The 16,284-nt window shown below is 33.1% G+C and overlaps 1 protein-coding gene across 1 annotated transcript; it reads left to right on the top strand.

Annotated features, from left to right (window-relative positions):
* Positions 1-9,034: 9,034 nt before the first annotated feature.
* On the top strand, positions 9,035-13,010 carry LOC143615806 (coniferyl alcohol acyltransferase-like). Its single transcript, XM_077088832.1, has 3 exons — positions 9,035-9,554; positions 11,148-11,705; positions 12,602-13,010. Exons 1-3 carry the CDS (start codon positions 9,105-9,107, stop codon positions 13,007-13,009), a joined length of 1,416 nt encoding a protein of 471 aa, XP_076944947.1. The 5' UTR covers positions 9,035-9,104; the 3' UTR covers position 13,010.
* Positions 13,011-16,284: the final 3,274 nt, after the last annotated feature.

The following is a 16,284-nucleotide window of genomic DNA, read 5'->3' as shown; positions in this document are numbered from 1 at the left end:
GCTCCCTAACATAGCTCGGTGTGTGTTGGAGGCTCGGGGTATATTCTGTTTGAGGATTTTCCCTTTGAAAGTCTAGCATCAACATCATCATCTTCTTCAACATCAACTACATTTCTTAAAGGTTTAAGAATGTAAGTTTTACAAGCTTTGATAGTTTAGTTTTCCCGTATCATTTGATCCTTGCTTCGGGTTTCTAATAAATAGATTATTGGTAATCTTATAACATGAATAAATTAGGTTGTTCATGTACACATTTCCTATAAACTTGTAATATATACATATATAAACACATGGATACATATGTTTAGTTTGTTTATATCACGCTTCCGCCTTAATTGTGACTAGTTAAATGGTTAACTAAGTTTAAAATATCCATAGAAACCCAACAGTTATACGTCTTCATTTTATTTTTTTCTGAACGACAAATTTCTATCGTTAGGGAGACTTTAACATAAAGCCTCTTAACCCTTTGGTGTTTTAAAGACTTTGCTTTTGTCAATTTGCCATGTCTTATTACTTTAAAATCTTATTACTTTAAAATTTGGCATGCCTTATTGCTTTTGTCAATTTGCCAAGCCTTATTGCTTTTGTCAATTTGCTTTTGTCAATTTGTCATGAATTTGTTGAAAGTTGATTTTTCACACTTAATCCTTTCTAAATTTGGCATGCCTTATTACTTTAAAATCTTATTATGCTTTTAAGTTATTAAGTGATGTCTAACCTTTCTAAGCTCGTTTAAGAGACAATCGATTAGAAAGATAACAAGTATTGAATAAATTTTAAAAATCAAAGCAATCAACATGGTCCCGATACCAATCGACATCGATGGGAACACCACCCCGTGATGGTTGGTATTGAGACAAAAACTGAAAACATCTCTTTTGGATAATATGACTGTTTATAATTTTTTTTTCAAAGATAGAAATACAAATTTAGTCCGTTAAACATAGATGTATCAGATTCTTTAAAAAGTTTACTTTTAGGCGGTATCCTTTATAGAAAATGTTTATTTGATTTTCGTCTTTTTGACTAACGGCCATCCAAAAACCCAGTTAAGTGGTATTATGTGAGCTGCATGTGATGGGCAATTTTGTAATTTAACTTCCGCCTAATAACGCTCATAAAAGTTATCCATAAAATCCAAGTACATGTAACTTAAGAAACCAAAATTATTACCAAAAGATGGTATCTAAAGAACAAAAATACAAAATTCGAAGTGTGATTTTAAGAAATGAATGGATTCCAAGAAAAACGAAAGAAAACTAGTAGCTTCTCTCTACTAGTATCTACCAATGATTTTAACATGCATTATATTGGTAGTCAAGAATGAATAACTATTTCTTGATTTCTTTTCACAATGATTGCAAGAAGTATTTTTATTTTTCTATTAAAATGTCACATTATAACTGAGTGTGCAAAACGAAATCTAATGAGAACTCAGTCTCAACAACTTACGACTTGAAATCACTCAATATCAAATGAGAAATATGCATTGAAAACCAGTTGCAAACTTATCCATTGAAAACCATTTGCAAGCTTATCCATTTATAAAAGGAAAGAGGATGAGCCGAGAAAAATGGTTAAGAGCATCAAGAAAAAGACCCTCCATTTATTTACTTTTTTTTCTCTTTTTTATCAACAAGAATAATTTAAAAGACAAAATATTATCTAAAACTTTAATACCGCTTACCATAATCCACTTTCAAGGATGACTCAAGAGAGAGTGGAATAGAGGTAAACGAATTTCCATTGTTTTATAAACCGGTTCAAATCAGACGGTTGTATCGGCTAAACTGAATTTTGCACAGTAGGTCGGTATTCTGAGTCTGGTATTTTTGACTGGTTTGCTAAACATTGTACCAACGGTTTTTTTTCTAAAATACCGGTTTTTACCGGCAAACCGGTTTTAAGCCCGATAAATTTTTATATTCGCGGCCCATATTTTTTCAAAATAACTTTTAACCCAACAATTAACATTCAAATGTGTAAACCTTAGAACTATTTTTTAAAAGACTGAGTCTTTTGCATTATTTTTTTAATATGGATTAACTTTTGGATTATTTTTTGTTATGGAATCAATTACTTTTGGGTTATTTTTGTATTGAAGTTACATTTATATAAAATTATAAGGTAAATAATTCAACCAACCTGGTTCAACCAGTTGTACCATTTTTTAATCCAATCCATTACAACTAAAATACCGGTTTTAAAACATTGCGAATTTCTAAAAGGTAACAAATTACATGTAGATAATTTTTGTTTTGATATTGTTTAACGCTGAGGCTTGTCGTTTATAATTTTACATATGCATAAATGACATAGGAGTCACATACAAAGGGCTTCGGGATAAGCCTCTAGACGGCCTAGCCTTTTAGTACCTTTTTATATTTACTGGCATAAATATACAATTATAGCGACATAATGGTAGAGGTGCACAAAAAACCCGTATCCAGAACCGGACCTGAAAAAATACCCGGAACCGGTTTTTTTTTATACCCGGGTATTCTATACCCGAAACCGGAACCGACCCTACCCGTAGGGTATGGATATGGTATGCATTTTGAGGTCAATACCCGTACCCGGAACCGTACCCGATTTATACCCGTAAATACCCGGACCCGGTCATACCCTATACCCGATACCCGGTTATACCCGATACCAATTTTCTAATACCCGAAATAATACATGAGTTTTTATAGTATATTTTTATGTTTACTTCACAACTTTTATATTTATGTTTTTGTAAAACATATTACTAAGTAAATAATTTATAATTAAGTGGATTTATGGTTTTTGTAATATAGTTTAATTATTTTTATAAATTACAAAGCAAATTTAAATTTTAAACAAATTAAAAAATATATAAAAAAACCACAAATTCAAAACCGTACCGGTCGTACCCGGTTCCAATACCCGAACCCGATCATACCCTACCCGGGTACATAGGGTTGAGTTTTTCTCCTCAATATCCTACCCGATTTCTCTCAATACCCGATTTTCCAATACCTGATGATACTCGAAACCAGTTCCATACCCGAACCCGGGTATTAAAAAAACCCGATTTGTGCATCTCTACATAATGGTACTAAATTAAAAAGAAAAGACACGGCAATTGCAAGTCGTCAAAAATTTCTTTATTAACCATTCATATTTTATTAATACTAGAAAAGTGTCTGTATGATGTAGTGCACGCCGGGTACAAAACTAATTTATATAAATAATAATCTTCATCTGTGTTGTATGTATATCTTTAACTATGTTATTATCATCATCATTATTATTATTATTATTATTATTATTGTATATCTTTATTTTTTAATTAAACAGTAATAACAATAACAATAATCACAATCAAGATAAGATTAGTAATCACATAACATTTAAACTAATATAATTTTAAGCACTTGGTCCGGGTCTAGCTAGGGGTGTTCTTCGGGTTCGTTTTTCGGGTTTCGGGTTTTTCGGGTCGGGTTCTTCGGGTTTCAAAGTTTTAAATCTTGACCGGAAACCCAACCCGAATCTCTCACGGGTTTTTCGGGTTCGGGTTTTTTCGGGTCGGGTTAATCGGGTTTCGAGTATCCGAGAAAACACAACAAAAATTTTAAAAAACCTACAATGCTATATTTAAAACAACACATTATTCTTCGCTTGTAAGCAAATAATCAAACTATAAACCAACATAATTTGACAAAACAATCCAAAAGAAGAGTAAAACTAACTAAAAGCATAATCGTCTTCAATCGGGTGTGATTTGGTCTTTTGATTACGATTGCTATTAGTAATAAGCGGAAAACATAAATTAACAATAAACAATCGATCTTTAATAGTTGTAATGACAACAATCGATTATGACAAGATTTTGATAACGTTAGTGGCTAAGACTAAGCCTATTATACCTAAAAATATATTTAATTTCAAAACTAAAAGTTTATTCGGGTTATTCGGGTTGACCCGAAAGTTATAAATCAAACCCGAGAACCAACCTGAATTGCTTCGGTTCGGGTTCAGGTTAGTCTTTTCTCGGGTTCGGGTTTTTCGGGTCGGTTTAGTTCGGGTTCGGGTACGTGTTTTTTCGGGTTGGATTTCGGGTAAAAGTGACAGCCCTAGGTCCAGCCACCTAAAACATACTTACTATATATATAGATAAATTTCACATCAATGTTATAAGATGAAGTAGGTGACGCTAACATTACAAGGGCATTTAAGTAATTTACCTACGACAAGAAGATAATCACAAGTATAAGTAGGTAAGCCAATAGTCCAATACTAGAATCGATTATATTATGATTTGAAATGCAAAAGCAGCTTTGAGGAACCTTTAACAAGTTTCCAAATGTGGGTTTGCTTTGGGGGTGCATGCATGTATGTTAATCCTTCACTATTCTAAGAAAATTAAATCATGTTAATCAATATTTAAAAAAAGTATCAATCAAGGAAAAAGATTTACTAGCTAGGTAAGAGTTAAGATATACGTAAAAACAGTCCAGCAGATTCATGAACACTTTTTGGTCCATTTTTCTCTCAAATTTGTTAACTATAAGTCTATAAGTTAAACGGAATATCTGTTAAACCTATTTAAATAGAAGTTTGAGAGTTTAACTTATTTGATAGGTTTTATGTAGTATGTATTGTTTTTTATTAAAATTTAATGATATTTTTGTTTGATGGATTTTATTTTATTTATTGTTTTTGATGAGGTCGAACATGAAAATTTGATATGAGCTCGATGCTCGAACACGATATGAACATGAATATAGTGTCGAACACGTGAACCCATACATGACATGTGTATTTAGGTTTGACACAAACACGACTCGTTAAACGTAGTATGCGTGTTTTATATTGCACATTATTAAGTTAAAAAACTAAACCAAAAAATAAATATCGTTATATATTTATTTATAATATATATTTATTTATAAAAATTCGGTAGGTGATGATATGCCGTAAAGTGACCCAGAGATCTTCGTATACGTATACGTATAAAGTATTGAAAATATTAAAGATTAAAGATTAAAATAAAATTTAAATGTCTAGTTGCACTATGCGTGGTTAAGCCGCCTGGTTATCTTCTATAGTTACTAATGTTATCATCATTTCTAATTAAGAAATGTTAAACATCCTAGTTATATTGCTAATGATCATCTTAATGAACACTTTCTAATAATAATTATACACCTACAAAATTCAACATTGAATAGTTAAATTTTACGTGGAAACCACTATAAGAGGATGATTAGAAAGAAAGTGATGAAGATTGTTAGTTTTGGATTAAACATCTAAATAAAATAATATTACCCAAAATCAGAAATTCAAAACCATTTAATTTACTGAAAGTTTACGCTACATCAAAGCGGCTCTTGATTTAGGTGTCGAATCAACGTCAATGGAATTTTAAATAAAAAGAACTTAAAATTGCATGACGATCGATATCATGTGAATGAAAGAGGAATGATGAACTTGTGCAAAATTGTTAGAAAAAAAAACTTATGTAAAAAGGGAGGAGTGAATAAGATGATATGATTATTGTGCAAAATTGCAAGAAAAAAAAAACTTACGTAAAAGGGGAGGAGTGAATAAGATGATATGAGTAATGTTTGTAGCTATGAATATGAGTGTTCTTGTACATAGTTGTCATATGAATCCATGATCTCATATGCGTATAATTTTTTCATGGTTGTTTAAACTGTCTTAAAAAGTGAGAAAAAAAATGCACGCAATCATATTTATAAAATAATTCTAATTTGTTTTAAACTAGTATTAAGCCCCACCGCGTTGCGGTGGGGGCGAAAACCATTAAAAAAGTAACCTTGAAACATTTATCGAACCCGTGTTGATGGGCCGGGGTCGTTGGACCCGTGCTTTGTGGCGGGTTTGTTATACCGAACGAAGTATACCTAAAAACGTTCGGTCACGCCCGTTTTTTGTGGATTGTTAACATGTGAAAAATAGACCGAAAAATATAACATACAAAATAATAACTAAGTCGTCTTAGACTGAAAAGTTGAATGGGGAAAATAGATGTAAGAACGTTGAACAACACATGTGTGTTGCAACCATAGGTGTCAATAGCGAATTGCGGTAAATAGCGATACACTACCTATATGCTACATAGCGAATAGCGGGAAATAGTGACCGCTATTTCGTGTTTAGCGGTAAAGTAGTAAAAAAATTTATAGATATAAAAGTTAGCTATTTATAATCTTTATATATAATTTCAATTTTAAACTTAATTATGTATAGATTTATAAGTTTAAGGACTAAATGTAAAGTAGTAATAATAGAAGGGTTAAATATTGAAATACACAAACTAATTTCAAACTTTTTATGTTAAAACCGATAAGTTTTAGGGACCAACTACAAACAATTGAAAGATAAAAGGGGTTAAATGTTATAATATGTAAATTTATTTAAACCTAAAAACATTTAGCTGCGACTTTTTATGTTTTTACGTGATCAACTTGTTAGACTTAATTCCGCTAATTCAACACTTTTCTCTCTTTTGAAGACAGACATATTGGGGGTGATGTTTAATTTCTCTATTAATGTAATTAAAGTAGCGGTGGTGGACTGACCACTGTTTACCCTTTACCAACTTTGATTTGATCATGTAGCCAGGTTTAACTTCAATCTTGTTCTACAAGAAACCCTTTTAAGGAATAAATTAATTTGTCAACGGTGTCACCCTTCAACCGCCAGCTAACCCTTCAACATGGTTAGATTTTAAATGTGTTCTATTATTATTATTTTTTAAATATTCTAGTCATAATTTCTTGAATAAAATGTTTTTATTCAATCAACAACTAATATTATACAAACTACTTTTACTTAAAGTCTAAACTAAAGGAACGTTGATATACAGTAACGAGAGACGTGAGATAAATCACAGTGAGAGAATGAAAAAAATGATGTTTAGTTGTTTAATGGAATGAACCTATTACATACGTCATTCCATTCGTCATAAAGTAACCTAAATTTATTTTATCCACCCTGTTTTTTTTTTTTAATTTAGTTTCTTCTTTCTCTCTACATCACCTCCACCACCGTCACCATTGACCATCGCTGCCACCCGCCCCCGTCACTGCCTGCTGCCACCAATCATTGCCGTCGCCTCCCGCCATCGCCACCATATTTAATTTTTATTCTTTCGTCTTTTCTTACTTAACAAACAATACAAAATAATGATTCATTCAATTGCCGTATGATACCTAAACATCTCAATGAAATAATAATAATCCATTTCATTACCTCGTCTTCATACCAAACAGAAAGTTTGTACCACTTTTATTCAAAACTAATTAAACTAACATTAGATATAAAACTTTTACATCAAAAAACTACAAAAACAAATATTAAAAGCTATATAAAGTAATAATTTAACTAAATAAATAGTTGACTTAACATTTTATGAAATTTGACTAAGACCATCTGTAATGCAGCGTTATGGGGCGAGTTATGGTCCAAAACGCTGGAAACACCGCCCCCGGGGTTTTGGGATTTTTTTTTGCGCGTTATGTGTAAAATGCTGGAAAAGGACGAGAGTTTAATAAAAAAAACAATATTTAATTCAAACGGTCATATGACCGTTACTAATTAAAAAAATATATAATTTTTTCTATATATTAAACACCTTCATCCCCAATCAAAACTCATCAAATTTATAACATCTCTCTTTCTACTCTATACTTTTTCACACCAACTTTTCTATAAATGGATACTACATCTTCTATATATAATTGGTTGTCGGGCCCGACCAACAAGTCGAAGAGGCGGCGGAGGAAGAGGCGGTTACGAGTGCGATTATGCTCGCGACAACTTATATGAGTTCTGTTACGAGTGCGATTAGCTCTCCACCACCCCCCGTTTCAAAAAGAGAATATATCGAGTGAGATCGTACCGAAGCCAACAACCGGTTGATGGAGGATTACTTCTGTGACTCGCCGAGATACAAGAACCCGAAGACCTTTAGGCGTCGTTTTCGGATGTCTAAAAATTTATTTATGCGCATCACCAATGATTTGGAGCGTGAGCTTGATTACTTTAAGCAAAAGTCGGACGGTCGAGAGACGCTAGGATTCACGGCTTTTCAGAAGGTTACGTCAGCCATACGCGTGCTCGCCTACAGAAACACGGCCGGCATCAACGACGAGTATTTAAAGATGACCAATAAAACAACTCGGGACACCTTGGAGTATTTTTGTTACGGTACGTTTCGTTTTTTTAAATAATTATATCACTTTACTTTAATCAATTATTTTATAAAAGTTGTGTAAAATATAGGAACATTGAAACTATATGGACCACATTTTCTGAGAGCCCAACTAAAACGATCTACAACGTCTTTAATTACGAGGCACATACAAGGGTGCATGGTTTACGCGGCATGATAGGGAGTGTAGATTGCATGCATTAAATGACTAATTGTCCAAATGCATGGCGAGGTCAATACACACGAGGTGACCAAAATGAACCAACGGTCAGCCTTCAAGCGATTACTTTATACGACCTTTGAATTTGGTCGGCATTCTTTGGTGTCCCCGGTTACAATAATGACATAACCGTCTTTCATTATAACATACTATAATTTGTATTAACTATTTTGCTTAACAATGTATTTGTTTTTAAAATAAGTTATACGAATTTTTTAAATTATTTGAGTTAGCTTAAATAGGTGTTTATGAAAAGTAAATGCAAAACATGATGTAGAAATGTAAGGATGATCACATGGATGAAGTAAAAAAACGAATGTTTTTGTTAGATTAATTGTTAGATTAAGAATGTTTGTATGTAGACTTTTATGAGTAGAACAAGTGAACAACCATTTAAGAATCCAACTGACCTAGGGTTGTTTTCGAGCTAAAATGAGTCGAGCCAGGTGAGCTCGTGCTGAACTCAATATAATCACACTAACTATCAAAATCTAAACCATTTAATGCAACCAAATGTAAAGAAAGTTGTTTTGTTATTATGTAGAGATTTGACCAACTTAATTAATAAAAAAAGGTATTTAGTTACAAACCTCGACCTTTCCACTTAAAACAGTAGACATGGTACCCAATCTACTTCTATAAATAACCCCTCATTTTGTTCATGTATACTTGCACATGTTAAACACCTTTCTCTCTATTAAAAATATGGGCTTTGAAGATAGTTTTACAGTGAACATGACCGACAAAATAGTGGTGTGTGCACATGAACCTTGCAAAGACCATTGGTTACCCTTTACCAACTTTGATTTGCTTGTGCCACCATTTGATGTTGGTTCCACCTTCTTCTACAAAAAACCCTCGAATGGCCGCGGTTTCCTTGACATTGTTGATACCCTCAAAGAGTCCTTGTCTCGAACTCTTACACTCTACCCACCCATGGCCGGTGAGATAGCATGGAATGGAGCTGTCTTAGAGAATCAAATTCATTGCAACAACCAAGGGGTTGACTTCATTGAGGCGGTTGCTGATGTAGAGCTTAAGGAATTGAATTTGTACAATCCTGATGAGTGCATTGAAGGCAAACTAATGCCCAAGAAACTACTGCGTGGTGTTCTTGCTATCCAGGTAATGTTTAAATATTAATTTATCTTTATGTTAAAGCTTTTTAAGTCAGTTATGCATGCATTAATCTGCATGGACGATATGCAACGACTTCCTTTAGTCGTGGTAACGACAAATTTCTATTATACGGGGAACTTGAACTCAAGACCTTCTAATTTCTTAGCTTTGCTTTTGTCAATAGATCATCCCAGTATTGACTAATTTGTTACATCATTGTATAAATATTGGAATCTCATTAAATTTTAAATATTAAATTCTATGTTAATCTGTTTTATATATATTACAAGCTAGCTGACAAGCTGTGATATTTAATATAAGTAAAATCACACTACCATTCATGTTTATAGTTTATATCAACAGCCAAATAAAACCCACACTGATGTATATGGAGATTATTAATTTGAGAATATCAAATTTTTGTAAAGATAATCTAAATCATATTTTGTTTGAACGGTGACTTTCACAGTTAAGTTATCTCACTGCGCGAACACGTCGCGCCCCACCACCCCACTCAGGCCAACTATGTTGACATGATCGGGATCCACGCTGGCATCCGAGTTTGGCTTGGCGTTCCCGGTAAAACCCAGTTGGCTCACCTCGCCCGAAGGCACGACATGTTTTAATGCTCTGGTAAAATCCAGTCGGAATCAGGATTCGAACCCGTGACATCCGGGTCATCCATCATGTTCCTGGCCATTAGGGCAAGCCCCGCTGATTAATAATCTAAATCATTTAATAATACAATTTTTAATGTTTTTTTACAGTTTACATACACATGTGTAAGTTATTTATCTACATATTTGTAAGTTAAACAAATAAACGAACAATCTAACAATTTGTTCATTGATCACCGTTACATTTATACATTTCTTTTTTTTCCCCAACTTTTTAAACATGAAAATGAATGGTTAATTTTTGTTCAGCTTGTTTCGTGTTTCACACACAGACACATATATTCAAGAAATGTAAATTATATTTGAGAGAGAATTTGTTATATTTTTTGCATTAGATATATATATAGAACTACCTAGCTACAAGAACTTAAATATAACTAAACGTTGGTTTAATACATTAGGCAACAATAAAATGATCTAATAATAATAGAGAAGCGGGTAAGCGGACAACAAGCTGCGTCGTCACCCCATTTTAAATGTTAAATTCGATTCTACTGAAAACAAAGTTATCGTTTGTGCACAACCCGTTGAACTCTTTTCAGAAACGTAGCAGCATTGGGGGGCAAAAGACTCAAATGTATCGAAAGCAAAATGAAGTATCAAATATACATATCTAATACATAAAGATATTAGTGTCTATCATTAGTCAATATGTCATAATTTCTATTGATTAAGACTAAAAGTTACTTCTACTAGTTAAGACTAAGAGTTAAGTTATTTAATATAGTTCAAAAGTTACAAAATTCTATTTTTCTTGGCGGTTCGTAAAAAATAAATTAATTGAAACCTAAAAATGTAGACGATTTAGTAATTAAAAACCAAATAATATTTGATTTTTTTTCTTTGCTTCAAATTGACTTCTATCAATTTGGCACTCTTATAGTGAACTGACCACAATATGATTTCCCACAATACAATGCAGGTTACGAAGTTAAAATGCGAAGGAATAGTGATAGGTGTCATGGTTGATCATCGGATGGTGGACGGTTACTCAGCTAACATGTTCATCTCATCATGGGCGGACATGACTCGATCTAAAGCCTCATCTATGATTCCCTCATTTGGCAGGTCCTACCTTACTCCAAGGTCCCCAATTGTTTATTCTCCTTTAATCGACAATGTGTTCGCTCCGTTTCAACCAGAATCCAACCATGATAATGACTTATGTAAAGAAGATGATCAATATATACTTGTTAATCGCATATACTATGTCAAGGGTGAGCAGCTTAAAATGCTACAATCACTGGCAAGCAAAAACGGATGTAGGACGTCCAAGCTAGTGGCGTTCACTTCTTTCTTGTGGAAGGAAGTAGCATTGAGCATGGAAGACTCGGGGAAAAACAATGAAACATGTAATGTGGTTGTAACCGTTGATGGACGAAGAAGATTGAGTGAGGGAGAAGGAAAAGAGAAAGAAAGACTAATGGCTTCGTACTTTGGAAATGTTTTATCAATGCCATATGGGTCGAAAAAACCAAAGGTAACACTAACACAAAGAAATATTATCGATGGCCTAATTCGTTGGTAAAGGTTGTTACCAACGAAATCTATCAGTAATTGAGCTGCCATAAATGTAGTAGTGGGTAATCTGAGGAAAAAACGGTTTGGAACCGTCAGAACCAAGGAACTGGAACCGAACTGGTGCCTTAGAACCGCTAATGTGTGTTACCTTACGGTTCTCGGTTCTCATAATTTGTATTAAACGGTTCCCGGTTCGATTTTGGGTAAAACCGGCGGTTCTAGACTTGGAACCGAAGAACCAGAATATTAAAAACGTTTTAAATAAATTTACCAATTCTCATTTTTTATAAAGTAAGTTATTAACTGTCATTCATTCAATCATTTTTTAATTCAAATCTTCTTTCTTTACGTTCAAGACCTAGCAACCAATATTCATTTTGATTTAAGCTATTAAGGTAATTTAATATAAAATGATACGATCTTTCATTAATCTATTGTTGCTAATGATTTATTTAACTTCAACAATTATGTTTTAATAAAAAAAAATAACGGATGTTCATGTTATAATCTAAATTAGTTTTTACCGTGAAAGAAGACATGTAATTTTATAAACTTGTTTTTTGTAATTTACAAAGTTTGCACAACTCATTTTATAAATAAACGATCTAACCGGTTCTGGCCAGAACCGATTAGCGAGAAACGGCTTTAGCGGTTCTGGAACCGAACCAGTTTACTATAATAGGTTCCAGTTCGGGTTCTATTTTTCACTCATTTTAGAAACCTTTTTTTAGTAGCGCAATTAACTGAGTTAAAGTTAGAAACCTTTTTTTTTTTTCTTGAAACATCTAACATGAAACTCTAGCCCTTAAATTAGACAATGTTTTTTAATCTTATAAACTCTTTTTAACTTGATAGGAGTTAAAGGAGATGACACTAAGCAATGTAGCTATAGAAGTACTAGAGTTCTTGAAGACCGCCACTACAAAAGAGCATTTCTTGGACATAATAGATTGGGTAGAAAAACAAAAGCCACAACCATTAATATCAAAGGCCTTTGCCGGTAAAGACATGTCATTCTCGATATCAGCTGGACAAAGATTCGAGACCATGGACAAGATAGATTTCGGGTGGGGTAAACTTGCATTTGGATCATGCCATGCTCCAGCTGAAAGGAAGGACTGTTTTGTGATGACAATGGGTAGTCCAATAAACAATGAGGATTGGGTTGTCTACGCCCATATGCCAAAGAAACACATGGAATACATTGAGACACATGATGGTCATGTCATCAAGCCCTTAAATGCCGATTACCTCAATATTTAATACAACTTATATTGTGCAACTTAGCTAAGGTAAGCGGGTCTCTAATTCACATGTTGGGTAATTATTTATATTAATTTTGTGCGTATGTATTTATGTACGTTGTTTAATTATATATGTTGTGTAATTTGTGGTAACTTTGGTACATAACAATGTTTACGTATACACCCCTCTCCCTAAGACATATATGTGTTGCAATATTGGCTTCCTAGGTTATATCACTTTGTACTAAATTCACAATATAAAATGACAAGAAATTGCAAAGGACACTATATTAAAAATGGGTGCGACCACACGAAAAAGCTGTGATCGTAGGCCTTTGACCACTCATATTTTTTTAGCTCAATTATGACCAAAGGTTGCATCACCGTATGTGTAATACCATCACACTCACATTTTAGTCGTCGCATAAACTCAATAGTGGCTAATTAGTAATTAGTACAAATATTTGTTGATGAATTATTCATTTTGTTCCAATAAATGTGGCTAAAGGGTACCAACAACCACATTATGCATTTTAAGTTTGATTGTTTATGTTATATGGAAAAAAAATGTTTTGGCTACATCTATTTAAAAAAATAATGGCTAAAGGGTGGTTGGAATCAGACGTAATAATGTGAAAAAAGGGGTACCGACAACCTCATGAACGCATTGAAAGTGTAGCCGTTTGTTTTATATGGTCCTACAAAACTATCTTTTGGCCACATCTGTTTTAAAAATATGTGATTAAAAGATTGTTGGAATCAAGCATAACCGATGTGACAAAAGGGAAGCAAAGACAACACAAATTATATAAGTGTGGTTGTTTCTGTTATAAAGTCACAAACAAAAAAAGTATGTTTTAGTCACACCCATTTTGAAAAACCATGGCTATAAAAGGTTGTTGTAATTGAACATAAGTGTGGCTAAATGGTAGCAACGGCCACAACAGTGTATTATAAGTGTGACTGTTCCTATAATATAGTCACAATAAAGTTTGTTTTAGCCACATATATTTAAAAATATTGTGACTAAAGGCTTCTTGTTTAATTTTGTCCAAATAAGGGTCGCTAAAGGGTAGCAATGGTCACATGTTGTATCGTAAGTTTGATCATTTGTATTATATAGTCACAAAAAAGTTTGTTTTAGCCATATCCATTTCTGCAGCGAAAGTGTTGTTGTAATCACGCATTTTTGTCTCATTAATTGTGGCTAAAGGGTAGCAACTGCCTCATGAATTCATAGTAAGTGTGACAATTTTTATTATATAGCCACATAAAAGCACGTCTGAGCCACTTCCATTTAAAAAAAATTGTAGCTAAAGGGCTGCAACAACCACATGTAATTTTTTTTATTATGGTTCGTTGTTACCATTTTTGTTTAATTATCCATTTAATTTTACTTTGGGAAATAAAAATGCACTAAACATTACAAAGCTAAAATTAATTAACCAGATGATATATCTATAATATATATAAATGAAAACATAAAAATCCTACGTGTCGCGATGTGGTCGCCCCCTTTTTTTGAGTCATCAGAATTGCTTGATTTTTAAATGGAAGCTTCTCAAGCATTTTACCCGAATTCACAGGTATGAGTCTTACCAAACCTATATATTTCTTAAACGGGTTATAACATCTCATTAAATTAAAAATTATTCTCACCAAATTATTGATGTGAAAATCCTATAAAATAGGATATACTAAAATCTATTATATGTTTTTTTTTAAAATATTATTTATAATTAAGAAACAATTTTATAGTAAAAAAAATAAGCGGGTCTTAGGTCTTACCAAACTCAGATAACTTTTAAATCGGGTTATAACATCTTATTATTTGTGAAACCTTTTTATCATCAAACTCCAGTATATATTATAAATTTCATTACAATAAATAAAATTAAACCCAAAAAAGTATTTAAATATTAAAAATGAGTAATGTAAAACAGCACCCGTAATAAGGGAGATAAAAACTTATTAACATCCAAATCAACGCCTTTTGTTTAATTTGTTGACCTTATCGCTAATTTTATAATGCATTCTTACTAATTTTGTACCCAGAGCAACCAAATATGGAAACAAATATGAATACCCAAATAAAAACAAATATGTATGAATCCTTTTGGCAAAATTAATACATATCTCTTGAATGTTTGTTTTGTTCTTGTTCCAAACGAGATCAGCTCTTTGGCATAGCTCGACCTTCAATTCTTTTTCTTCTGTTTTTCATGTTTTTCTAAAACACATTCAGCTGACTAGGTTATGAAATCTTGCTTTCGGTTCATAGAATCTCGTGGGCAGAAAAGGTTTGCTTTTGCAAGAGGAGAACCTAGAGCCAAAGTGAAGAATTCAAGTCCCGATAGATAAACAAACACGAAGTAAAAGACTAACTCTCGTTTATGTTAATAAGAAAATGTAACTCAAAAACTGATTACAATATCTTAACCTAAACTCAGGTTGGCTCTTGATGAACCCTAACTTGGTTGCATTTAGATGAACCCTAACTCGGTTGCATCTCATGTGTCTCTATTTGAACCCTAACCCGATTTCATCTCACACGTTCTATAATGTCTAACCATAACTTGGTTTATATAGACTAACATAACCTTCTAGCCAAGACATTACCTATTATAATTACATAGCAATTAGGAACCATGTTGTCATTAGAAAACATAACCAACTATGACCAACTTGTCATTACTGGCCCCTCAAGTTCACCGACTTGTGACTTGGTGTCCGAAATTACGTCCGACGATCACCTCCCTAATTTTTTACTCGAAATAGGTTGTCTTAGACTTTAAACTTGTCACCTTCAACATGCTTATTTCGAACGTGATTTTGACCATCTTGGCTTTAGCACCATCTTGGCATCTCGGTCTTGATCTTTCCGGACTTCTCTTGATTCATGACTGTGTTCTTTCAGCTTTCCCGAACTCGATTACCTCTGTACATGTCCCCGACCATTCCCTTGGCCGTATGAACTGGCATATCTACTCCTTTGGCTGCGATCCCGGTAATCTAATCGAGTGGACATCAGTCTTTCTTGATCATCTATTGTTCTCGAATCAAAACATGCATACATCGATTAAATCAAACCTTAGCCAAAACATAACTCATTCAAACCGTATAAAAAACTAAAGCTTGAATTAAACACGCTTGTCCAACCTCCTTACTCCAGTCCGTTGGAGCAATATGAAAAACTCAGCCCAAACGAAATTTCAAAACCAAACCGTTTGTTCACGAAACCCAAATACCGCTTTATCAGAAGTAAAAAGATAAATCTTATGAAATAACTTTAAT

This window comes from Bidens hawaiensis, unplaced genomic scaffold, assembly GCF_021521415.1.
Source record: "Bidens hawaiensis isolate Kalapana, Puna unplaced genomic scaffold, B.hawaiensis_p1.1 tig00044352_1, whole genome shotgun sequence".
Lineage (NCBI taxonomy): Eukaryota > Viridiplantae > Streptophyta > Magnoliopsida > Asterales > Asteraceae > Bidens > Bidens hawaiensis.
This window is presented reverse-complemented; position numbering and strand designations above follow the sequence as displayed.

What these genes read in the sequence shown, in the direction of transcription:
- LOC143615806 (XM_077088832.1), top strand. Translation starts at nt 9,105, where the DNA reads ATGTTAAACACCTTTCTCTCTATTAAAAATATGGGCTTTGAAGATAGT. An exon ending in GTGGTGTTCTTGCTATCCAG is followed by an intron (nt 9,555 to 11,147) that starts GTAATGTTTAAA and finishes AATACAATGCAG; the next exon opens with GTTACGAAGTTAAAATGCGA. An exon ending in ATGGGTCGAAAAAACCAAAG is followed by an intron (nt 11,706 to 12,601) that starts GTAACACTAACA and finishes TTAACTTGATAG; the next exon opens with GAGTTAAAGGAGATGACACT.